The 26,086-nt window shown below is 40.8% G+C and overlaps 1 protein-coding gene across 4 annotated transcripts in view; it reads left to right on the top strand.

Annotated features, from left to right (window-relative positions):
• Dmxl2 (Dmx-like 2) overlaps positions 1 to 26,086 on the top strand; it is a 143,158-nt gene that overhangs the window by 12,097 nt on the left and 104,975 nt on the right. For all 4 annotated transcript variants that reach the window (NM_001427385.1, NM_001427384.1, XM_087561963.1 and 1 more), the window contains 5 exon segments: positions 7,301 to 7,426; positions 10,139 to 10,210; positions 11,649 to 11,727; positions 12,476 to 12,611; positions 13,358 to 13,424. In NM_001427385.1, the coding sequence (NP_001414314.1) occupies positions 7,301 to 7,426; positions 10,139 to 10,210; positions 11,649 to 11,727; positions 12,476 to 12,611; positions 13,358 to 13,424 (480 nt within the window).

The raw sequence follows: 26,086 nt of genomic DNA, 5'->3' as shown, positions 1-26,086 counted from the left end.
ATCTCAAGTTTTTCTGTCCTGCTATTTTCAAGTATTCTGTTACTTTTGCATTCCTCATTTTTTCTGAAATGAAGGGTTTTTTAGGTGCCACACATGACATAATTTGCAGCACTGCTTCCCTCATTTTTGACTTAGTATAATTTTTTTTTCTGATTTTCTAAGTCTGTTTTGCCCAGTTAGCATTCTTGAGTGGACATTCAGCCATTGGAGCAATTCACTTATACATTGGAAGTGAAGTATGTTTTTAGGAATGTGGAAAGAACCTTTAAGGTTTTGGAGACTGGGTCTCACTATGTAGCTCTGGCTGGCCTGGGATTTGTTTGGCCTGTAGATAAGGCTGCCTCTGCTTCCTGAGTGCTGGGGTTAAAGGCATGTGCCACCACACCTGGTGGCTGTTACTGTTTTTAATTGTGTGTGTATGGGGGTGTATGAGTGTATATGTGTGTGTGTACTTGTGCACATGTGCGCATGTATGAAAGGTGGAGTGGGGGATGTGTGTGTATGCATGCGTGGGTGCTTGTGAGTGCAGGTGCTCAAAAGTCCAGAGGTGATGGATCCTCTAGAGCTGGGATTACAGTTAGTTGTGAGCCCCTGTGGATGCTGGAAGCTGAATTTGGGGCTTTTGTAGTCATTATGGCTAGAAAAACAAATGGTTTTTAACTGCTGAGCCCTTTTTCACCCCTAGATACTTTTCTTCACTCTCCTTACCACAGAAGGAATATGCCATGTGACAGTCATTTAGATTCTTACTAATATTTGCAGTAGCAAAATATAGGAAACAGATTAATTATGGCAAAACTATAAAATGGCATAGAATGCACCTAGTAAGAAGGTTGACTGAGGGTGAAACTCATAGACATAGTGATGTGGAAGGAGAGAGTTCAGGAGGCCTTAACCCCACGTACAGAGAGCTACAGGCAGTTAAGGGGTGCTAAGAGGAGAGATAGTGTCCCCAGGAGGAGACAGCAATTGGCTGTGTAGAACTAAGTGGTTAACCCTGAAAACATACACAGGTAACATTATATGGACAGAATGGGCTGTATTTATATATTTACAAGTATTTACAAACATTTATATACTTGGAAATATATACACACATGTATACATATATGTATATAACAATAATTAAGGAAAATAGCTAACGAATTTGAATGAGAACAAGGAAGGGTACATAGGCGTAAGGAAAGGTAAGGGGAAATGATGTAATTATAATCTAAAAAAATTATAAAAAGTGACGTATTTCTTTCAGAGATAGAATGGAAAGTTCTTCGAGATGTGTTAGTTAAATGAAATAAGTTTCATAATTATGTCCATTAGAATCCTATTTATGTTGAAGAAGATTGATTTGAGTTACCCTTATACACAGAATGTTTCATGAAGGCCTGTTTATAACTAAGTGATTGCTCCTTACTTATGTGGGAAGCTGATCAAAGTAATGAGTTGTCATACTTTTCTGATTTAAATTTATGTGTTATTTTCTCTGCCTTCTGAGTAATGGGATTTACAATCATGTGCCACAAACATCCAGCTAATTTTTAAGTCTGAGAATATTCTAAGGAGTTAGGATTTTAGTTAGATGGTGGAATGAAGGACAGGGTAGGGTGTCTTCTTTCTTTTTGAGATTATAACATAATTACATTACTTTCCCCTTTCCTTTCCTCCCTCCAAACCTTCCCCTATGCCCCTGCGCTTGTTCTGATTTGTGGCTTTTTTCGTTGTTATTGCATGCATGTAGGAGTGTGAGCGTGCTCCATGCATGTAGGAGTGTGAGCGTGCTCCATGCATGTAGGAGTGTGAGCGTGCTCCATGCATGTAGGAGTGTGAGCGTGCTCCATGCATGTAGGAGTGTGAGCGTGCTCCATGCATGTAGGAGTGTGAGCGTGCTCCATGCATGTAGGAGTGTGAGCGTGCTCGCTGGGCTTGGGCAGGTGGAGTGCAGGTGCCAGGCTACATTCCATCCTCCCAGCCACGGTGGTGCCTGGTGCCGCTGTGGAATGCCCACATCCGCTTGGGGTTGGCGGAACGCAGCCTAACATGGGGACCCCAGCCCGATCAATCAAGAAACCGGGGCTGAAGCTGGGGTTCCCTAACTTCCGGGTACCCAGTTGCTGCTGGGAACTGCAAGGAGTCTGGAATAGAGGGGGGCCTGCGCCTGCCTGTAAGAGCCTGGGGAGAGGGGGGAACTCCATCTTGGGCATAACAAAGGCCTCCCCCAACTGAGCTTCTTGAGGAGAGAGACGGTCCTTGCTTGTCCAAACTGTTTATTCTACTCATAGTGAAGAATAGATGCATACCACTTACTCAGGGTGAACCAGAGATCAAATACCTTTTGCAGGAAGGAATGTCTGGGGAAGGAGGCTGATTGGCTAAACCCTCAGGGCCCATCTAGATACCTCGTTAGCAGGAAGAACTCTGTGCTATGTTGTCAGGATTCTCATGTGGGGTCACGTGCCCCAGGACAGGAACTGGGAATAGATGAAACTCCTACCCAGAATTGCTGGGGTTTTTGAATCTGCTCAACCTTCCCAGTTTTTGTTTGGTAACACGGTTCCACTTGTCCCACACATACATGCATATGTATATGTATATTCCTAATACAACCTCGGGCTGTATGTTAGTTGTATGTCTATGAGTTCGGGGCGGACCACTTGGAATTGGGTAACCAATCGATGTGCCCTCCCAGCAAAGAACTTACAGGTAGCTAAGAAGTGCTGACAGGGAGCAATAGTATTTCCTCTCAGCATTTCTTCATTGCCTGTAGCTCTTTGCATCGGGTTAAGGACTCGTAGGCTTCCCTATGTGCTCTTTGGCATGTCTGTAGGTGTTGTCTTTGTTCAGCTTATGCCTAGGTAATCATGTTGGTGAGGCTTCACAGATGTAGCTGCCGACACGACTAGGAGAGATACAGTCTCACAGCAAATTCCTTGATCCTCTGGCTCCTAAATCTTTTTGCCCCCTCTTCTGCAATGCTCCCAGGGCTGTAGCTTTTGGAATTGTTTTATAGATGTATCATAGATTCAGGGCTGGGATTCACAACCCTGCATTTTGATTGGTCGTGGTTTTCTGTAATTGTCTTCACTGGTTGCAGAGAGAAGTTTCTTTGAGGAGTGCTGATGACCACACTTATCTGTGGGTGTCAGGACAAACGTTTATAGTGTAGTCAGGGAGTATGCTGGTTAGCTGGTTGAGGGTTCTCCCAGGTCCATGACTTCACTAGTCTCAGTTTCCAGTACCAGGCATTTCCTTCTTGTTGGGTAGGTCTTAAGTCCAGTTGGATTGGTGTTGATTACTGCCAAGGTGAATGTGCTGCTACCACACTCCTCGGGGTATGCTGCCATGCTGGTCATTGTTTTGGGTTACAGATGTTTATAGCTGGGTAGGACTATTAGTTTCTTTCCTTCTTTGGAAGCTTGCCCAGTGTCCTCTGGTACCATGAAAGCTAGCTCTCAGGGAGGAGACAGTCATGTCCGGCTCAGGGGTCTCTGGATCCTGTTTCTAAAGACAGCAATAGGGATATTTACCTTCGGCCTTTAGGGGAGAACCGAGGGCCATAACAATAGGCTATATGTTTTAACTGTCTCTTGCATAGCCCTGACCCTTTTCCTGTCTGGTGTTTAGGGTTTTGCTAGATGATCATTAGTTTTAGGAGGGAGCATTGTCAGCCCAGAGAAGACAAGCTTATTCAAATTATGCATGTGTGTTTATTCATAGGATTATGTTTGTTATGGGTTTCTCTTTATGACCCTTGATGACTTTTCAGACATCCTTATGTTCTTTTACCCTTCTCCCTTTTTCTGTATTTACTATTTACCTTTCACCTTCCTGCCTCTTTTTAGTTTTTTTTTTTTTGAGATAGATTCTCCCAGTTTCCTTCTGGAAGGTGTCTATATCCATTATGTTGCTAGCTGGAAATTATCAGCAGAGAGGCTATGCTACCTTTCTCAGCATCTTTGATAGATATTTTTATTTTTTGGTACTTAGATTTTTGTAACCACAAAATGTTATGTTGCCTGTCTTACCTCCCCTAAGGTTGAGATCACAAGTTCTTTCCACCATGCCTAGTTTGTTGTCGTTATTTTAGTTTTGGATTTAGAAATGGTTTCATTTGACACTGTGTAGTTCATACTGGCCTTGAACTTGTAGTCATTCTTCTGTATCAACCCATGTTCTTTTTTTTTTTAAATTTATTTAATACTTAATAATAATTCTTTGGTTTCTGGGCAAACATCCCCCTCCCCCCTCCCCTTCCTTATGGGTGTTCCCCTCCCAACCCTCCCCCCAACAGTCTAGTTCACTGGGGGTTCAGTCTTAGCAGGACCCAGGGCTTCCCTTTCCACTGGTGCTCTTACTAGGATATTCATTGCTACCTATGAGGTCAGAGTCCAGGGTCAGTCCACGTATAGTCTTTAGGTAGTGGCTTAGTCCCTGGAAGCTCTGGTTGCTTGGCATTGTTGTACATATGGGGTCTCGAGCCCCTTCAAGCTCTTCCAGTTCTTTCTCTGATTCCTTCAACGGGGGTCCTATTCTCAGTTCAGCGGTTTGCTGCTGGCATTCGCCTCTGTATTTGCTGTATTCTGGCTGTGTCTCTCAGGAGCGATCTACATCCGGCTCCTGTCGGTCTGCACTTCTTTGCTTCATCCATCTTGTCTAATTGGGTGGCTGTATATGTATGGGCCACATGTGGGGCAGGCTCTGAATGGGTGTTCCTTCTGCCTCTGTTTTAATCTTTGCCTCTCTCTTCCCTGCCAAGGGTATTCTTGTTCCCCTTTTAGAGAAGGAGTGAAGCATTCACATTTTGATCATCCATCTTGAGTTTAATTTGTTCTAGGCATCTAGGGTAATTCAAGCATTTGGGCTAATAGCCACTTATCAGTGAGTGCATACCATGTATGTCTTTCTGTGATTGGGTTAGCTCACTCAGGATGATATTTTCCAGTTCCAACCATTTGCCTACGAATTTCATAAAGCCGTTGTTTTTGATAGCTGAGTATTATTCCATTGTGTAGATGTACCACATTTTCTGTATCCATTCCTCTGTTGAAGGGCATCTGGGTTCTTTCCAGCTTCTGGCTATTATAAATAAGGCTGCGATGAACATAGTGGAGCACGTGTCTTTTTTATATGTTGGAGCATCTTTTGGGTATATGCCCAAGAGAGGTATAGCTGGATCCTCAGGCAGTTCAATGTCCAATTTTCTGAGGAACCTCCAGACTGATTTCCAGAATGGTTGTACCAGTCTGCAATCCCACCAACAATGGAGGAGTGTTCCTCTTTCTCCACATCCTCGCCAGCATCTGCTGTCACCTGAGTTTTTGATCTTAGCCATTCTCACTGGTGTGAGGTGAAATCTCAGGGTTGTTTTGATTTGCATTTCCCTTATGACTAAAGATGTTGAACATTTCTTTAGGTGTTTCTCAGCCATTTGGCATTCCTCAGCTGTGAATTCTTTGTTTAGCTCTGAACCCCATTTTTTAATAGGGTTATTTGTCTCCCTGCGGTCTAACTTCTTGAGTTCTTTGTATATTTTGGATATAAGGCCTCTATCTGTTGTAGGATTGGTAAAGATCTTTTCCCAATCTGTTGGTTGCCGATTTGTCCTAACCACAGTGTCCTTTGCCTTACAGAAGCTTTGCAGTTTTATGAGATCCCATTTGTCGATTCTTGATCTTAGAGCATAAGCCATTGGTGTTTTGTTCAGGAAATTTTTTCCAGTGCCCATGTGTTCCAGATGCTTCCCTAGTTTTTCTTCTATTAGTTTGAGTGTGTCTGGTTTGATGTGGAGGTCCTTGATCCACTTGGACTTAAGCTTTGTACAGGGTGATAAGCATGGATCAATCTGCATTCTTCTACATGTTGACCTCCAGTTGAACCAGCACCATTTGCTGAAAATGCTATCTTTTTTCCATTGGATGGTTTTGGCTTCTTTGTCAAAAATCAAGTGCCCATAGGTGTGTGGGTTCATTTCTGGGTCTTCAATTCTATTCCATTTGTCTATCTGTCTGTCTCTGTACCAATACCATGCAGTTTTTATCACTATTGCTCTGTAATACTGCTTGAGTTCAGGGATAGTGATTCCCCCTGAAGTCCTTTTATTGTTGAGGATAGTTTTAGCTATCCTGACAACCCATGTTCTTTTATACAAGAAACTTCTGATTTAATAAGTTTGGGGTGTATTGTTAAACAATTTTCTTAAGTAAGTTCAATGCAGCCAGGTTTGAGAACCATTGCAGAATTAGAAAAATATGCTTACCTTTGAATGTTTTCAAAGATTCAACTTTTAATAATTCTTTTCTTGTTTTCCTTATACTTGACTCTTTCTGCCCGACTGACTAACTTGAACTTACTTGGTTTTTATTAGCTGTCCTGTCTGCTTCTTGGGTGAAAACTTAGTTTATTAACAATTTTTATTTTGCTACTATAAGAATTAAAAGATAATAAACTTCTGTGCATACAGTTGCTTCAGTTGCCTGCCGCCTACACATACACACTTAACACACATGCACATGCACATGTTAAAATGTTGTCTTCCTTATATGGAATACCTGATATTTTTGAGTTTCCTTTGTCAGGGATGTAATTTAGTATATTAAATTTTCTAAATTTTCTGAAATTTGGGAATTTTCTCTTTGCTTAGTGCTCATGTGATCAGAGAAAATAGTTACATGATTTCAGCCCACTCAGATTTGTTGATCAGTTTCTAGTTCATCTGTGATCCTGAATGGTAGACAGAAACCAATCTCCACCCTCATGATGGCTGTGCCCCAATCCTTATGACCAAAGGAATTTTGCATATGTGACTGAATTGTTGATCCTGAATGGGGTAATCTGGGGTTGTCTGTAAATGTAGTGTATGGAAACGGTGAGGACTAAACGTCAGGGACTGAACAGTGAGAGGAGGTGAAGTTTTGTCTATAAAAGCTGGAAGAACTTCTGCCTGTTGAAAGCAGCTTTTGAATGATGATGCATGGAATGCCATTGGTTTATTTTTTGATATGATCTTTTTGTTTGTTCTTGAGACAGGGTTTTTCTGAGTGTTCCTGGCTATTCTAGAACTTGCTCCGTAGACCAGGCTAGCCTTGATCTCAATGAGATCCACTTGCCTCTGCCTCCTGAGTGTGTTAAAGGGATTAAAGGCGTGGTTTTTTGATATGATATTTTATGTTCTTATTTGTGTATTAACTATTTTGTAAGATATGTCAAGGCATATCTTTATATTGGTAACCGAATCCAAAATAAAGTAAGATGTAATAATAATTCAAAATTGTATCTCTTACAGTGTCACAAACCTTTTCCTTTTTAGGCATATGGATCAGGCTGTGATATTGTTATTCTGGCGAGCGACTTTGAATGTGTGCAGATCATCCCTGGTGCTAAGCATGGAAACATCCAAGTCAGCTGTGTGGAGTGCTCCAACCAACATGGAAGAGTAAGAGATTCAGTCACTTAATTAACTGTCACTTAAATGTTCTTAACTCTTAGAATATTTGTATGTGAGTCGTGATGTGCTATAATGCCAATGATGTGAAAATTGTTCTCCCACTGGATAGACTATGTCGAGAGGTCCATAGACCTCCCAGTCTTAGGCCACTGTTACTCTGTTAATTCTGTAACCTTTAAGCCTTAAAGGGAGGAGGAATCAGTTTCCTCCAAATTCCAATAGCAGCCTTGTTTGTTTTTGAGCTGAAGTCTCACTGTAGCGTGCTGGCTGGTCTTTACTCTGGGACACAAGGTGAACTTCTTGTTGAGCATCTGCCATGAGCGAGACCAGTAGACCTGACCCTTCCTCTTCAGTAACAGTGGATGCTTAACAGGAAGGTCAGGGAACTGGGTCTAATACAATACGTGTCACATAGGTGCTTTGTATACTTGTTAATTTAGTGAAAGTTTGTTGAGTGAATATTTAAGAATTTATTCCAACTTTACTGAGGATTTATTTTGTAATAGTTAAAGCTTCATCTAAAGTCTTCTTTCTCAGATTCTCTTTTTTTCCTCTTTCATTTTTCAAACAATATAAAGTGAATACTAATAGAGTATAATTGATATATATTCTATGCATTCAGTAAGAGCAATATTATATGACAGTTGTATGTCACTATAAGATTATAAAAAGTAGTTTTAAAACTATGGTGGGTAATTAGAGTATTTAAACATTCTTGGTTTTTTTAGAGGTTGTTCTTTACTGGATAAAAGTCTATCAAAGATATGTTGTTAGGATCTCCATGGTAATCATGCAAATTTATACTGAATAATGAATTTAATTACTTTATTATTCCATCTCTCCTGCCTTATTCAGCTGTTTGTATCAGGCTCAATAGTTGTATAAAAGCACGGTTGCATGGTAGCAACGCACTTGAAACACTACATTCTCTACTTGCTTTTATGACTTTATGTATTTTCCTATAAGTATCGCTTGTGTTTAATTTAGAGAGCACTGAGGACCATCTTTCTTTCATTATTTTTTGTGTGTGTGTCAATCTTCTCTCTAGCCAAGCAAGGTAGCTTCAAGCTTGCCAAGGGTTGAATGATAAAAATTGCTAACCAATTTTTATAAATTACTTAAAATTCATGGTAATCACAATTAATACATTATATGGGAGTAAGGATTTAAAAAATATATACAATAAAGCTGGCTGAGACTAGAGGATTGTTTGAATTTACTAATCTAGGGTCAGCTTGGGCAACACTGTAAGACTTTATCCCAGAAACAGAACGATCGTTAAGTATGGAAGATGTTTGTGTTCATAATCAGATAAAGCCTGTTTCTAGTCTCCTCCCCTGGGGACAGACAGTTAAAGTATCGCATCTCTTCTGCCACGTTCTTGTATTTTAATCCTTTATCCTCGGTTCCTGTGAGTTCATATTAGCTGGGCATTTGAAGTAGCCCCCTGCCCTACTGTGGATCAGTAGCCTTGTTTGGAAGGTTAGTTTTGTGGATTATCAGAGTAAATGGTGTTAGAAGGGAGGGCTTTGGTCGGTTTCCTGATGCTGATTCTTTCTTCCTCAAGAGGATGATGAATTGGGAACAATTTCCAGGAATTGTTAGATTTGGGCTCTGGTAGCCTCTTGGAGTGGAGGGGCTTGCGGTCCTTCTTATCAGGTATGATCTGGAGCAGGGTAGTTCTGGCCCTCGCAGACCCCTTCAGTGGAGACTCACAGCAGCTGCTCCATCCGGGTGCTCGGCATAGTTCAGCGATTTCCCTCTTTGTTATTTCTGTTCCTCCTTCAAGGTGATTTCCCAATTGGTGTTTTCTGTTCGATGGTATAATTACAGCCATTTTTGTGACATAGTCTTAAAATCTGTTATTGCTTGATCTATTTTTTAAAACTTCTCACTGGATTATAAACATTGCTAATAAAGAGATGTACTGCTAAGACAGATTTTTGTTACTAAAGTTATCTCTATATTAAAAATATTAAGGGCTGGAGAGATGGCTCAGTGGTTAAGAGCACTGACTGCTCTTCCAGAGGTCCTGAGTTCAAGTCCCAGCAACCACATGGTGGCTCATAGCCATCTGTAATGGGATCTGTGTGTGTAATTGTATACAAAAAATAAATAAATCTTTTAAAAAAATATTAAAAATTTGAAAATTGCATCTGTTAATTTACTGTGTGTGTGTGTGTGTGTGTGTGTGTGTGTGTGTGTGTGTGTGTGTGTGTAGTGGTCAGAGGATAGCTTAGGAGAGTCAGTTCTCTTCTACTATGTAAGTTCTGGAGATTGGACTCACGTTATTAGACTTGGTGGCAAGTACCTTTACTCAGTTATCTTCCTGGTCCCAAAATAAAGTCTTCTAGAAAATGTAATTTTTTAAAATAGACGTTGAGGTGCATACTTGTAATCCCAATAGGATTAGAGGCAGGAAGATTAGGAGTTTGTGGCTAGCCTTAGATACATATCATGTTCTAGGCTATCCCAGGGTACCTGAGATCTTGTCTCCTTTGTAACTTTAAAACAAGACTATTGAAGTTTTTGGTAGCAGAGGTTGTTAAATTTACAATACTGCAAGGTTTATTTGTAGAAGTAAACCATAGAGATATATTGAAATTGGGTTGTGTGAAATTAGTTTAGACGTTTGTATGGAGAAGGCCATTTCTATTTCACTCGTTTCTAAGCACTAACATCATGTTCATTCTCTTTTAGGTTGCAGCTTCATATGGGAATGCTGTGTGTATTTTTGAGCCCCTAGGTATAAATTCTCATAAGAGAAACAGTGTAAGTATTCACGGGCAGTAGAATATTCTAAGAATCTGGTTAACTTCATTTATCATCATCATTATTATTATTATTATTATTATTATTATTATTATTATTATTATTAGTTTTGGTTAACGTTTGAATGTTTTCTTGTTTCCATAGACTCTACCTACAGTAGCGGTAGAGAGCTTCTTAGGAAGCAGTACAAACAGTGGATAGGAATATCTGTGAAGTCTAGTAAAGGCTTTGTAGAAACCCAAGTTTCTACAGTATTGCTAATTGCCATTTGTTGTGTTGAGATCTACACAGAGCCTCACAACCTCTGACTCTGTATGTCACATGTGTGATGTGACTGTGTTGTACTGTATTTTTTGTTTTTGTTTTTTTATAAACAAATAGGTACTTTTATTTATTTAGAATACTATATCCCATGCCAAAAACATTTGGCTTTTAAACTTTAATTATCTTGAAGAATGAACGGATTAGATAGAAATTACTCAAATGTAACATCACATTTGTGAATTGCATATATATTTAAAATCTATCTTCTTCTTGGGAGTTCTATCTAGTTTAGTTTAGATATTGAGTCCATTTCTGTGCATTAATAAAAGTTTCAAAATGATTTATTTTTATTCTCTTGTCTCTCTGTCTCTGTCTCTGTGTTTGTCTCTGTCTTTCTATATCTCTGTCTCTGGTGTGTGTGTGTGTGTGTGAGTGTGTGTGTGCGTGTGCGTGCGTGCGTGTGTGTGTGTGTGTGTGTGCGTGCGTGCGTGCGTGCGTGTGTGTGTGTGTGTGTGTGTGTGTGCACATAGAGGCCAGAAGAGAGTGTCAGATCCCTTGTAGCTAAAGTTACAGGTGGTTGTAAGGCTCCTGGACTAGGTGTTAGGAATAGGACTTGGGTTTTCTGGGGAACAGCAAGTGCTCATAACTGCTGAGCCTTCTCCAGCCCTAATAAGATTTTATAATAGGCATGGCATGAGCTGAAGGTAAAAGGTTAGAGCAGTAGTCCAGCTTGGAGGCAGAAGCTGGAGGATCACCACAACCAGGACTGGCCAGCATGGCTAGACCCCACCTCAAACCCCAGAGACAAAAAGGCAAACAAAAAGAAAAAAAACCAAACTGAAACTCCTTACTCACACCCTCCCAACCCCAGTCCTACCAACAAGCAGATACACTGTCATGCTAGTAGATGCACGTAACAGCACTGGGGAGGGGGGCAGGGTCAGGGTCACAGGTCATTTCTGTGCTATATAGCGTGTTCCAGGCTAGCTGGGACTACTTGAGACTAGACCCTATGGCCGTGTGACCTGTAAGTGGGCCCATTGAAGTCATTTTAAAATAGTAATTTAATATTTAAATCTTTGTAAGTTTGTTTTACGTTGAAGAAAGTGAAAAAATGGTGGAATTTGGAGGTATTTTAAAAACATCTTTTTTTCCCTCTCTCTACATGTTTCAGCAACTCAAGTGTCAGTGGCTTAAAACTGGGCAGTTTTTTTTGAGTTCCGTGACATTCAACTTAGCATGGGACCCTCAAGGTATTTAGTAGCTATACTTAAAAGTTATTAAAGTGAATAATTTGATGTGAGCATTTGATTTGAATGTATAATTAAAATGTCATAATCTTTGATGATAAAAAGTTACAAATGTATTTTTGTTGATGAGTGAATACAGGTTTTTCTCTTTCATATCCAGTGCTTTGCACAGAACTTAATTTTCTCCCCTCTTCTTTTTAGTCTTTGCCTTCTACTGTTTTATTTCAAGAACCAGTGTTTTTTTTTTTTCAAGTTAACATTATTTTAGCTACAAAATGATAAATAAGACAGGGGTGGAACATTTTTATTTTGTTATGGTGTATTTCAGGAAATTACTGTCTTTAATTTGCAAAGATTAGAAACCTGTAATGACACATAGCTGGTACCCGTTTATGTTCACAATTAGAGAGGGTTGTTCTGTATTCCCTGTAGGAAACTCACTTTTAGTTTTGACCATGTCTTGGCATGTGAGATGCAACTCCACTTCAGCGCTTCTCAGACTTGCTTGCCAGATGAATCCCTGAGCAGTGGGTTTTTTGTTTTTCCTCAAGTCGTCCCTAATAACAATTCTTGCTTAGGTTCTTCTTCTTGCTTTTCATCTAGGGGATTTCTCTTGAATTGAGTCCCTGTGTTTTTCATAGCTGGCATTGTATGTTTTCAAAACTACTAGTTTATAGACCTAACAGAAACCGTGTGCATTTCTATTCTTACATAAGCCTGGGTCATTCACCAGAACACTTTTAACTTTCAGATAACAGATTGCTGACAGCGACCGATTCGATTCAGCTGTGGGCTCCCCCAGGAAGTGACATTCTAGAAGAGGAGGAAGAAGTCGATAATAAAGTCCCCCCTGTTTTAAATGATTGGAAGTGCATCTGGCAGTGCAAGTTAGTATCTGTGTCTGTTGTAACAGTGATTCACTGAGTGCTTCCTAAACTATGTTCTCTCTTACCAAGGTCTTTATTTTTTGGTGGTATTATATTTTAGAAATCAAAAAAGTAGACTTTTTTAGAACTAAAACTTATTATAATATCATTATTTAATTTTTAACCTGTGCTTTAGTTAACTGTTCTCCCAAAATTAAAAAAAAAATCATTATTTCCAGTTCAGTACTTGAGTTGACTAAGTGTGCTGAACTAAGAGTGAAGGAAAGGTGGGTTGGGGATTTAGCTCAGTGGTAGAGCGCTTGCCTAGCAAGCGCAAGGCCCTGGGTTTGGTCCCCAGCTCAAAAAAAAAAAAAAAAAAAAAAAAAAAAAAAAAAAAAAAAAAAAAAAGAAAAAGAAAAAAGAGTGAAGGAAAGGTTTGGAAGCTCCAGCAATGACTGTTAGTGTCAGCACAAGTTATGTAAAGAGACCCAGTTATCCAGGGAAGGGGGGACTGTCTGTGACATGCTATAATGAGGGTTTTGATTGGCATGCATGTAGCAATATCATGTGTGGGTATTATGTTCTTTGTTTTTGAAAGTATACTTTGGATTAGTTTATTGATGTTTTTAGGAAGGTGGAACTCGTATTGTTATGAGGGCAGAAAGATGTGTTGTGATGTTTGTGACACTGCTATTAGGAATATCTTGTTTTGACCATTTATACATAGAACATACTCTTCTGAACACATTGGCTTTGTTTGTTCTTAGAACCTCAGTGTCTATACATCTGATGGAATGGTCTCCTGATGGTGAATATTTTGCTACTGCCGGAAAGGTAAGGGAGCAAGCCAAAGAGTAAAGCACTGTAACAAAACACCTCCAATATCCCGTATGTTCATTTCCAGTTCTGTCTCCCATGAATTGAGATTTTCCCTCAAAACTTGCTTGAAGTATAATAAAAATATTCGTGAGGCTGGAGATATAGCTCAGTGATGGTGAGCAGTGTCACCATTGAAGTCCTGAGCTTAGTTCTCAGCTCTGTAAAATGGCGAGATGGTTTTAAAAGACCTGGCACGATCTCTACAGATAGTATACACTTGGGAAATAATGGCTATCATTATTCCTATTTTACTTTAGCGCAATTATATGAGAAAAATTTCACACTTACTGTGTATATGGTGTGTATGAGGGGCAGAGACAGAGATGAGGGGGAGGGCGGAGCTAGAGTGAGAGTGAGTGATGTGTGGAAGTCAGCTTGCAAGGATCAGTTCTCGCCTTCCACATGTGGTCCTGGGATCAGATGAAAGCCACTGGGCCTTATCCACTGGGAATCTTTATTCCGTGTGCATTTCCATTTAAATTAAAAATTAACTTTTAATAATTTTATACATGGTGTTTTGATGATATTCAGCCTCCCATTCCATACTCATTCAACTTGATGTCTTTATTTTTTTTTAAGTCAATAACCTCTAAGTTGGACATCATGGTATATGCCTTCAGTCCCAGTGCTTGGGAGGCAGAGGTAGGCAGATCTCTGTGAGTTCGAGGCCAGCTTAGCCTACAGATTGAATTCCAGGACAGCCAGAGCCATATAGTGAGACCTTGTCTAAAAACAAAAACCAAAAAACAACCAACCAACCCCTAAAACCCAAAAACAAAAAACCACAAAACCAACAAAAATCCAGTGAGTCCAGTTGTGCTACTAGTAAACTTTTGGGTGTATGGCCATCCATGGCTGGATGCATGGTCAACCTTAAAATTCATTTTTCTATTTTAACTAGTTTTTCTATATTAAAAGTATAATATAGTTCTATTTAAAAAGTAGAATTGAGCCTCACAGGATGGAGGCTCCTATAATCCCAGCACTTGGGAAGCAGGCAGATCAGGAGTTGGCAAGGCTCATGCCTTTAATCTTAGAATTCAGGAAGCAGAAGATGAAGTTCTGTAAGTTGGAGACCAGCCAGAGCTGCAGGTAAGACCCAGTCTCTAAAAGGACAAGAAACAAAGTAGATATGTGGCACCGAATAGTGACATGCTCTGCCTCCCCTTCCCACCCCACCCCTTCTTTCCTTCCTTATTTCTCAGACAGTGTGTTGCTGTGTGCGTCTTAGGGCTCTCTAGAGGAACAGAATTGCATGAAAGCAAGTACAGAGGGCATTTATTAGAGTAGCTTACAGGCTGTGGTTTGAGTAATCCATTATTTGATTCTAAAACTTAAAACAATGTAGAATTAAGTCCTGAGTTCATCTGTGTGTTGTTGAAGACAGCTTACTGACTCCTTTGTTCTTTTTCTACAACCCTGCCACGCCATTTCTGATGGGTATTCAGTAATGCTGCAGGGAGGGCCTTGCACACGTGTGTCAGGCATGCATATGGCTTTTCTTGAGTGTACTCAGGAGGAGAACTGGCTGGGTCCTGGGTTATTTGGCTCTGTAGCCTTCACAGATAGTGCCGGCTAGTTCTGCCAAGCTGCTGTGGCTAACCGATGCTCTCACCACTTTGCTTCTCTTCCTTGCCCAGGCCAGCATTATCAGTCAGACTCTTAGGTTGCAAGTGTAGCTTTTGGACTCTATTCAGATTTGTTCAGTCAGTGTTACTATTTGGGTGCTGTGAGAACTTGGAAATTCAGGGAGTGTTGATTCACTGAGTGGGCTCAGTGAACTTTTATCCTAGAAACCCATTGGGATGTCTAGGTCTACCTGGAGGTATCTACTTGCTTTAGAAAGAGTAGCAACCAGTCAGAGTCCATGGCTCCTCCTAGGTGTTGTGAGTTTTGCCAGACTCTAAAGTTCTATTTAAACCTACTAGGGTCTGCCTTGTAGTCAATTGCTGTTTAAACTCAGGTTTAAAAGTGCCATGCTATTCCTCAGTAGAATGCTAGAGTTCAGAATTAGGAAATTATTTTACTGTTCCTAGAGTTTTAAAAATCCATACTCATTCTGCCATTTCATAAACTGGGAAAAGAAATTGCACATTTATTCTTATAGAAGCCTGTAAGCACTCCATAGACAGAAATGCACCCTGGACTAATGCTCAAGTGTGTTTCCTGGGTCACTGTAAGTTCTGAGTATTAGTATCTTGGCATTTCTTTCCTTTTGGAAAAATGACCATATAATAGATACATACGCACCATGCCAGACAACAATGTGTCTTTAGCTTGAGAGGAGTTCCAGTTTGATCTATTTTTCTGAAAATCACAAAGTTTTACTTTTAATGGCAGACAAAAGCTCCATTATGGGATTTAGAGAGATGGCTCAGAGGTTCAAAGCACATATTTCTGTTTTGGAGGATCTGGGTTTGGTTCCCAGCACCCACACGGTGGCTTAAAATTGCCCGTAATTCCAGTAGCAGGGCATCCAATGACTACTTCTGGACTCTGTGGGCTCCTGCATACAGGAAGTACATGCAAGCTTATGCTCATGTACACACACACACACACACACACACACACACACACACACACACACTCTTAAAATGGGATTGGAGCGATGGCACAGTGGTTAAGAGCATTGAATGCTCTTCCAGAGGATCCAGGTTCAATTCTAGCACTCATGTGACACTCAGAACTGTTTGTAACTCCAGGACCTGACATCTTCACACAGATATGCTGGCAGGCAAAACACAAGTGCACATAAAAAGAAAAATAAATAAATAAAGTTCTTAAAAACAACTCCTTCATGGCAGGCTGTGTTGGCACATTTTTCTTTTTTTTAAAATAATCTTAGCACTTGGGAGGCTGAGGTAGAGGCAGGAGGATTATGAGTTCAAGACCAGCCATGGCTATACGATGAGAACCTGTCTCAAGCAATATTCCCCTCCTTCCATAAAAAACAAAAACAAAACAAAACCTTCCAGACAACAAAAACAAAGACTAGCCCTCCATTGTGTATATATGTATGTGTCACATTTCCTTTCTCCACTCATCTGTTGACAGACACCTCAGCTGCTTCCAGACCTTGGTCATTGTGAAGAGTGTTCAGAACCATGGCTGTGCAGGCATCTCTTTGTAGTATGCTGACTTAGATTCCTCTGGGTGTCTCTAGTTGTGAAACTGTCCAGCTTTTCTTACTGTCTTGTGGCCTAGTCTTGTGGCTTGGTACAGAGGTAGTTGCTCAAGAGTTGCAAGAACATAATAGGAAAATTGTACCACACTGTAGACAGGAAGGTTACAGTCATATTTAGGTTAGCAGTGGTTCTGATCATTAACAATTTCTAAGTAAAATATGTGAAAATATTTTGAGATACATAGCAACCATCATGTGGTATCAAAATATTGATTTCTAGGCAAAAATCACATGGATTGTTAACACTGCTTTGCTTTGTTGAAGCATTTTCTTCAAATAGTTATGGAAACAGAGAGGTAATTGTTCTTCAAGTTCATTGAGCTTTGGGTCTTAATTTCTAGCTTCTCTAGAATCACACATGGAAAGGAGGACGCATGTGGTTAATGTGGGAGGTGTCTTAGTTTCTTTCCTGCTACTTCTATAAAGTTTTGGCTTACAGTTCTGAGTTACATTCCTTCCCCGTGGGGAAGTCACGGAGACAGAAGCTTGCAGAGGCAAATCCTAAGTCAGGAAGCAGAGGGACAATGCATGGTGCTGCTCAGCTCCCTTTTCTCCATTTAATGTAGTCTAGGATCCTAGTCAGGGAATGTTCCTACCCACAGTGGGTAGTTGTCTCCCCCTAATTAATGCAGTCAAGCTAGTCATTCACTGGTGTGCCCAGAGGCCTATCTCCCCGGCCATTCTGATTCTGCCACCTTGACAGTTAACAAGCCATCACATGGGAAATGATCAGATGAGATGTACTAGATGGAGGCATATTCTTAAGGAACATGGCCATATATCTTTTCTTAAGTGTTTTAATTGATTTAAGTCTATGGATACTCTGAGAGCCAGCATTACTCAGATACAGTATATTCCTTGTACATACTCTTCGAAAACTATTTAAAATATTTTTATACAGTATATTTAATCATATTCTTTCTCCTTCCCCAACTTCTCCCAGATTCTTTGCACCTCCCTATTCTCCCAAATTTATTTCTTATTCATATTCTTTACACATCAGTAATTGGCAGAGGACTGGTGAGGACAGAGCTGAGATGCTTCAGAGATGGACATGCCAAGTAGACACCTTCAGCTGAAGCTGACACACCAGATTGCTAAGCCTGCTGAGTATGGGTGATGGACCCAAAGCATCTGCTACATCGAGGACCCCTGGCTTAGAAGTTGGGCATTTTATATTTGTATTTGACATTTAGTAATTTCTATAATTTGGGGGAATGGTTTAGACAGTGACAGTTAATTTTTTCTATTTATCTGTCAATATATCCAGGGGTCCTACATAGTTAATTAAAAAGCTTCTCTTTCCTTGCTCTCTGTAGCTACTTTTGTCAGAAATAAAATGTCTCCATTTCTGTGCGTCTGTGTCTGGGCTCTGTTCAGTGTGCTCATTCCCTATATTTGTGCCACTGTCTCAATTGCTATTCTTTTAAAACAAGTCGTATCCTTAATACAGCAAGGCCTCTCTTCTGATTTGCTAGATATGGTGGTGCCTGCTAGTAGTAATCCTATAGTGGGGAGGCTGAGCCAGGAGGGTGCTTGTTCTAAATACAAACTTACTGTACTGTCAGGAGAATGGCTAAGAGCCCATTTCAACACGCAGGACTGACAGAAAGATCCCCCAGTTTCTGTCATGTCTCCCTGCATCCTTATGGAACCTGGAAAGGGTGTTTTCTTCTTTCTGTCTACATGGGTTTTCCTCATTTTCAGTTGAGACCACCTACCAGCACTCTTCTAGTGGTCATCAGAGACTTCCTGTTACTAAACCCTGTGGTTAATTCTTACTTAACCTAAAACCATGAGTCAACACATTAATTACTGCTTTCTTTTTAAAGCCTGTTAAAGTAGTAGGAGTACTTTGGATTCACAGGAAAACTGAGGAAGGTACAGAGAAAACTCTGAATTGCTTATCCCTCTACACATGCACATCTTCCTGTGTTGCTCACATTTATTTCAGTTGATAAACCTGCACTGACAGATGTTGGTACCCAAAGTTAGTGTTTTAAGACTAACTCTTGTGTCCATCTAGTGGCCTGGGTAAATTTATAAGCACATGGATCTGACATTGTAGTGTTGTGTAGAGTATTTTCACTGTCCTAGAACATCTGTCCTCTGCCTATTTGTAATTCTGACAGTCCTTGAGATTTTTTTGTGTTGTTTTATTTTTGCAACTTTGGGCAGAGTTGTTTTGTTTATAGTGGTGGTGCAGAGTCCTACGGTTCTCAGGTTGGTTTCCAGCTCATTGTGTAGCTGAGGATGGTCTTGGAAGCCTTTTGTTTCTACCTCTCAAGTCCCATCTTATGGTTTGTGCCACACCAGCTGTCTCTGCTGCTTTAGTATTGCAGTACCAGGCTCAGCTTTTGGCCTTTCTCTAAATATAGCTGTTCCCTTAGTTTTCAAATGTCATCTTTTAAATGCTGATGACAGGGTTTTGTCTGTGGTTGCCCCCGTCCCTTTATCCCTTGATCTGTTCCTCTACTATTTTCCTTGTAGATCTCCTTTAGGATATAGTCACAATCTACTCACTAGTTTTTAAGCTACAGTGAGCCACCCAGATAAACCCTGTGCTCGTCTTGATTGCCTCCATGGTATATTCAGATATAAGCCACCATTGTGAATCACTTACAGTCTTTAAACATTTACCAGAACAGTTCTTCCAAATTTTACTGTGTTCCTGTCTTTTCAAAGTGTGCTTTTTAAATATTCAGGCTAAAAGATCACATGTGGTACACACTTTACTTCCAGCATGAGAAGCGTAAAGTTAGAAGATTGTTATAGGTGTCGGGTTAGCCTGAGCTACAAATTAAGACCCTGTCTCAACACTGCTCTGAACCTGTCATGAGGTTTCCTTTTCATTTTGGAAAGTCAGAACTCTATAATGGCCCACATACACACTGTACTCTAGGTCCAGGATCATTCCTTCAGTCATATTTCCTGTTATATCCTCCCTTTGTAGACTTGACTCTAGCCAGTTAGGCCTCAGTGTTCATGAACAGACTTGGCCCATGCACACATAGAGGTGCTACACTTGTACCCCGAGTCTTGTATTCCCAGATTCTGTATGGCTTTTCCCTTTTACTTCTGAATGTCACAGTGACAGCAAGGCTTCTCTTGGCATCCCTTTGTAAATTGTACCTCACCTTCCAACATACTCTACTCTTTGTTTGCCTTAATTTTATCCATAATATTTATCATTAGGCATGTATATTGGCTTTCTTTTTACTATGTTAACAAGTTACTACAAACGCAGCAGCTTCCACCACATTATTATCTCAGCTCTTTGGATTAGGAGTCTTGGCTTGGCTAGGTGCTCTGATGAGGGGTGTGAAATGCTCTAATGAAGGTGTCTTACAGCCTGGATTCTCACCTGGAGGCATAGCTTGCAGACTTACTCCAGTGGGCAGGGTTGATTCCTTGCAGAGGTCTGGCTGACGGGCTGGCTTTTTACTGGCTTTTGGTTGAGGCCTTTTCCAGACCCTGAGGCTGCTGAAGCCCTTTGCCGGAAGGGCTTCCTCTCTCTCCACTCCCAAATAAAATATCTAAACAGTCTACCTAAATGGCAAGCAGGGATTCAAAGAAAACAGGATCAGTCACAGCTAGAACAAATGAAGACAGCCGGAACAAGTAATTTGGAAGAAAAAAATTACTGAAGTTAGATATGAGAAGTAAAACCCTAAAAATTTCGATAAGCTTGTTCAGTCGCTTAAGAATAGTGAAAAGGTAATTTCTGTATAGACTGCAGAGATTCATAGACAACTTTTTAAAAACAATGCCTAAAAAGAATGTGTTAATAACAAAGAAAAGTTATTATCAAGATCATAGAAAAAATAATTTGAAAAATAGTATAATTTATGAGTTTTTAAAAACCAATTTGTTTATTTTTTGTTTGTATGTTGGGGGGTGGGGAGCTCCTGTGTGTGCCAGTGTGTGGAGGCCAGAGAATTGCCCTTAAGAATCTCCTTCTCTCATGTAGTTCTAAGGATCAAACACAGATTTACCTGCCGTGGCCTCCCAAGGGCTGAAGTTAAAGGTGTGTGACACTGTACATGGCAGAAGGCTGGCTTCTTTATAAGTCCACATATGGAGATAAATTTAGTATAACGATCACTTCTAGAATTCTAAAATTCTGTAACAGTTGAATCAAGAAAGGTTCTTTAGAGCTGGGCTGTCACTTAGTGGCAGAGCACTTTGAGTGTGTGTAGGCATCTGAGTCCCACAGAATGGATTTTTTATAAAGCTAATTATGTAGGCAGCTGGATCTCACAAAGGTCTGTTTGCTTCTGTGTCTTGGATGCTGAGATTAGAGGTGTGCATGATCTTTCCTGGTGATATGCTTTTATTTTTTGAGGCATAGCTCAGGCAGGCCTCACATGCGTATGTAACTGATTCCTGGCCCTTCAGCCTCCCCTAATCTAGCATTACAGGTGTGGGCCACTGGCCAGGTTTGTGTGCATGGTCTTCTGACAGAGACATTGGCACTTTAATTTATTTGTGGTATGGGGCATTAAATCTAGGATTTTGTCCAAGCAAGGTAAACTTACCACCAGGCTATAGCCTTACCCCGTTCCCCATTTAAAATATATTTTGGGGGGCCATAGAGCTGGCTCAGCAGGTAAAGGCATTTATTAGCAAGTCTGACAACCGCAGTTTGATTCTAGGGACCTGTGTGTGTGGTTGAAGGAGAGAGCCGACCACTGCAAATTGTCCTGTGTCTTCTACTTGTACACCATGGCATGCGTGTGTGTCCACCTGCAGACACAGACACAAACACACAAATAAACAGTAAAGCATAATAAAAGTTAAACAACCTGAGACAAGGTCTTAGTTGCCAAAGCTGGCTCTGTACTTGTGATCTTCCAGCCTCAGCTTGCCCTGCAGCTGGGTTGGCAGGGCCGTGCCTCTAGGCTTACCTAACCCTTGGCACTGTAAGCCTTCTGTATGGTAACCTGGTTCATTATATGAACCTTTATTTGTGTTCTCATCGTTAATCTGAAAGATGCTTTTGTACTTTGTGTAGGATTAAATCACAAGAGTTACAGCATATTTCCCTTCAGTGGATGACTAGGTTTGAAGCTCCTCAAGGCCTCCACCTTGGTTATATATTCAGGAACCAAGAATTGCTATCTTTGAATTTTTATTACACACCGCCTTGAGGATTACTGAGAACTTTTACTTGCTTAATTATATTTCCCCAAGCTTGTATTCAGTTCTCCAAAGAGCTGTTTAATAATTCTTATGGAATGATAAGAGCATTTGATTGGTAAGGATCCTTTGAGGGTCAGTTAGCAAAAGTGTTGGATTTAAGAAGATTATTTCCTCAGGTTTGGAAAAGATAAAATATTAATTTAGATTCTCTTGAGAAAAGAACAGACATTGACTTTGGAATGCTGGGCAGATTTTTGTCCCCACACCCCCATCTGTTCTGTTGAGAAGGTGGCGTCTGTGTGATCTGATGAAGCAGATGGGAACTGTGGCTCTCAGAGAGCACTTCCCACTCCTCTGCAGCGCACACAGTCAGGACTTCAGCTGTTACAAGACTCCAGTTACTTTTGGGATTTTGAATATTATTGGGTACTTTTACTGATAAGATTCATTTCTTATAAATGTGGAATTAAATTTTTCTTGGTCTTAAGAATATTTGGAATTTTTATCTGAGCTTAAATAAAATTTTACTTATTAATGAGCCATTTTTACTTACAAGATATTTGATTAAATCTTTTTAATATTCTCTTAGTATGTAGCCCAAGGTGGTCTCCAATTCATCCTGAGTCAGCCTTCCCAGTCCAGTGCTGGGAGGTGTGTGTGTGTGTGTGTGTGTTTGTGTGTGTGTCTGTGTGTCTGTGTGTGTGTTTTCTTTTTTTTTTTTTTTTTTTTTTGGTTCTTTTTTTCGGAGCTGGGGACCGAACCCAGGGCCTTGCGCTTCCTAGGCAAGCGCTCTACCACTGAGCTAAATCCCCAACCCCTGTGTGTGTGTTTTCATGCCTGGCTCTAAAGTCTTTTTAAGGATACTGTAATTTTCCACCATGTGAGTAAATGTACTACAATTTAACTTAGCCACACAACTTGAAAAAATCTATTTGTTATTATTAAATAATTGTATTATTTATATTTAAATGATAATAATTATTATTGTGATGGAATCCAAGACCTCATGCAAATTAGACAAATTCTGTATCACAGAGCTATACACTTAGCCTTGGACAACTCTTTTTTTTTTTTTTTTTGTGGGTGCAGTGAACTTTATTGATGGTATTCAAGAGAGAAGGGAGGGCTCCCTCGGCCCCTCCTGTTATTATGGGGTCTGGGATGGAATTGTGAGGGAGATGCTCAGTGTTGGGGGCTGAGTTGGGATGGGAACTCCTCAGCAACTGAGGGCCTCTCTCTTGCCCTTTTTTTTTTTTCTTTTTTTTTTGGAGCTGGGGACCGAACTCAGGGCCTTGAGCTTGCTAGGCAAGTGCTCTCTCTTGCTCTTAATATCCTTAGTATCCTTGCTGGGCTGGGGTGGGTGGTCTAGGGTTTTTTATTCCTTGGAGGCCATGTAGGCCATGAAGTCCACCACCCTGTTGCTGTAGCCGTATTCGTTGTCATACCAGGAGATGAGATTTACAAAGTTGTCATTGAGAGCAATGCCAGCCCCAGAATCAAAGGTGGAAGAGTGGGAGTTTCTGTTGGAGTCAGAGGAGACAACCTGGTCCTCAGTGTAGCCCAGGATGCCCTTTAGTGGGCGCTTAGATGCCTGCTTTCTTTTTTTTTTTTTTTTTAAATATTTATTTTATATATATGATGAGTGTGCTGTAGCTGTCTTTAGACACACCAGAAGAGGGCATCAGATCTCATTACAGATGGTTGTGAGCCACCATGTGGTTGCTGGGATTTGAACTCAGGACCTCTGGGAGAGCAGTCAGTGCTCTTAACCACTAAGCCATTTCTCCAGCCCCAGATGCCTGCTTTCTTGATGTCATCATATTTGGCAGGTTTCTCCAGGCGGCATGTTAGATCGACAATGGATACACTGGGGGTATGAACACAGAAGGCCATGCCAGTGAGCTTCCCGTTCAGCTCTGGGATGACTTTGCCCACAGCCTTGGCAGCACCAGTGGAGGCAGGGATGATGTTCTGGGCTGCCCCATGGCCATCACACCACAGTTTTCCAGAGGAGCCATCCACAGTCTTCTGAGTGGCAGCGATGGCATGGTGTGGTCATGAGCCCTCCCATGATGCCAAAGTTATCATGGATGACCTTGGCCAGGGGTGCTAAGCAGTTGGCGGTGCAGGATGCATTGCTGACAATCTTGAGGGAGTTGTCATATTTCTCATGGTTCACACCCATCACAAACATGGGGGCATCAGCCGAAGGGGTGGAGATGATGACCCTTTTGGCCCCACCCTTCAAGTGGGCCCCAACCTTCTCCATGGTGGTGAAGATGCCAGTAGACTCCATGACATAGTCAGCACCAGCGTCACCCATTTGGTGTTAGTGGGATCTCGCTCCTGAAAGATGGTGATGGGCTTCCCATTGATGACAAGCTTCCCATTCTCAGTCTTGACTGAGCCATTGAGCTCACCATGGGTATAGAGTCATACTGGAACATGTAGACCATGTAGTTGAGGTCAGTGAAGGGGTCGTTGATGGCAACAATCTCCACTTTGCCAACTGCAGAGCAGAAGGCAGCCCTGGTAACCAGGCGCCCAATACGGCCAAATCCATTCACACCATCCTTCACCATCTTGTCTATGAGACAAGGCTGGCACTGCATGAGAAGATGCGGCTGTCTCTGGAACAGGGAGGAGCTGAGAGCCCTCGGACAACTCTTAATTAACATTAAGTGTGTTGTTAAAAATGAATACACGAAACCTGTCATTTTTTAAAATTAATTTAGTATCTTTCAATTTTGACAAATTTAAAATCACTAAGAGAATCAGTACTAGAGAACATTGCTATCATCTCAAAATATTAGCTGCTTTTTGACATTAGCAAGAGTTTTCTTGCTGTTTTGTGTTGAGTGTGTGGGTGTGTGTGCGTGCATGCATGTGTGCATGCGTGCATGCAAGCTCAAAGTCTGAATCTGGTATATTTCACTCTCCACTGTATTCACTTGTTTATTACACTTTAAGTCAGGTCCTCCTCTTATTTACCTGAGCTCACATACAGAGATGGACATGGCTGCATAAGCTAGTGAGTCCAGCATTTTTGAGGAGGACATAAGTGGCTCTCAAGAGCTTTCTGGCCAGCCATACCAGCCAAAGTGGCGAGCTTCTCAATTGATGAGAGACCCTGCTTCAAGGCTATAAAGCACAGAATGATAGGGGAACACACCTGTAGCCCTCTGGGGTGTTCTTCTGCTTCCACATGTGTGTGCATAGGTGCACGCAGCTGCATACTTAACATGGATGTTACCACACACACACATTTCCCGTGATAAAATCAGTGGTGTTGTCATACTTATAAGTACTTTAGCGATAGAAATGATTTAATTGGCTAGCTAAATGCTTTCTTTGAAAATCACTTATAGGAAGCATATTATTAGCCAATTACTAACAAGTGTTTTTTACAATTTTCTTAATTCATTGTGTTGTGTCTTTTACATTGTTGTTTAAAAATTTTTTAGATTTATTTTATTTTATTGTGTATGAGTATTTGCCTTGAATGTATGTGTGTGTACCACCTGCATGCCTGATACCCATAGAGGTCAGAAGAAAGTGCTGGGTCCCTTTAATCTGGAGTTAACAGATGGTTGGGAACCACCGTGTGGGTGCTGGAATTGAAGCCAGGTCTTCTGCAAGAGCAATGAGTGCTCTTAACTGAGTCAACTCTCCAGTTCCTGTCTTTAACCTTTAAAATTCTTTCCCTTTTATTTAACATGTATGTAAATATGCCTCCATGCATATGTGTGTGCCATATGCACACAGTACTCAAGTAGGGTAAAGAGGGAACTACCAAATACCCAGAACTAGAGTTACAGTAGTTGTGAGCCACCATGTGGCTCCTGGGAGTTACAGCTGGGACCTCTGGAAGAGCAGACAGTATTCTTAATCACTGAGCCATCTCTCCAGCCTCATGTTTTTTGTTTGTTTGTTTGTTTGTTTGTTTTTACATTCTTAAAGGGTCCTAAAAAGGAAAAAAAAAACTTCTCAAACAATAATCTGTGCCACAGACCTATGAAGCTGGTTTGTCAATTGCCATCTATTTGGCCCTATAGAAAAAGTTTTCTGGTTCTTAACTTAGAGCGGAAATAGTCTGTATTTAAGATGGTTTTATCCTGGCAGATGCCTTCAAACAGGGGAGCAGTGACTGATAGCTAACACATTGGGTTCCCCCCCTTTTTACATCCAAGGGACTAGTACCTACTCTGCGTATATGCAGGACTTTATGTAACAGTAACCTCTGAAAAATGCCAGTGTACAGAGAAGGTTGGTAATGAATAAATTGCCCATT

This window comes from Rattus norvegicus, chromosome 8, assembly GCF_021556685.1.
Source record: "Rattus norvegicus strain SHRSP/BbbUtx chromosome 8, alternate assembly SHRSP_T2T, whole genome shotgun sequence".
Classification (NCBI taxonomy): domain Eukaryota; kingdom Metazoa; phylum Chordata; class Mammalia; order Rodentia; family Muridae; genus Rattus; species Rattus norvegicus.
The sequence above is the reverse complement of the archived record's forward strand: the minus strand, read 5'-3'. Positions and strand labels throughout refer to the sequence as shown.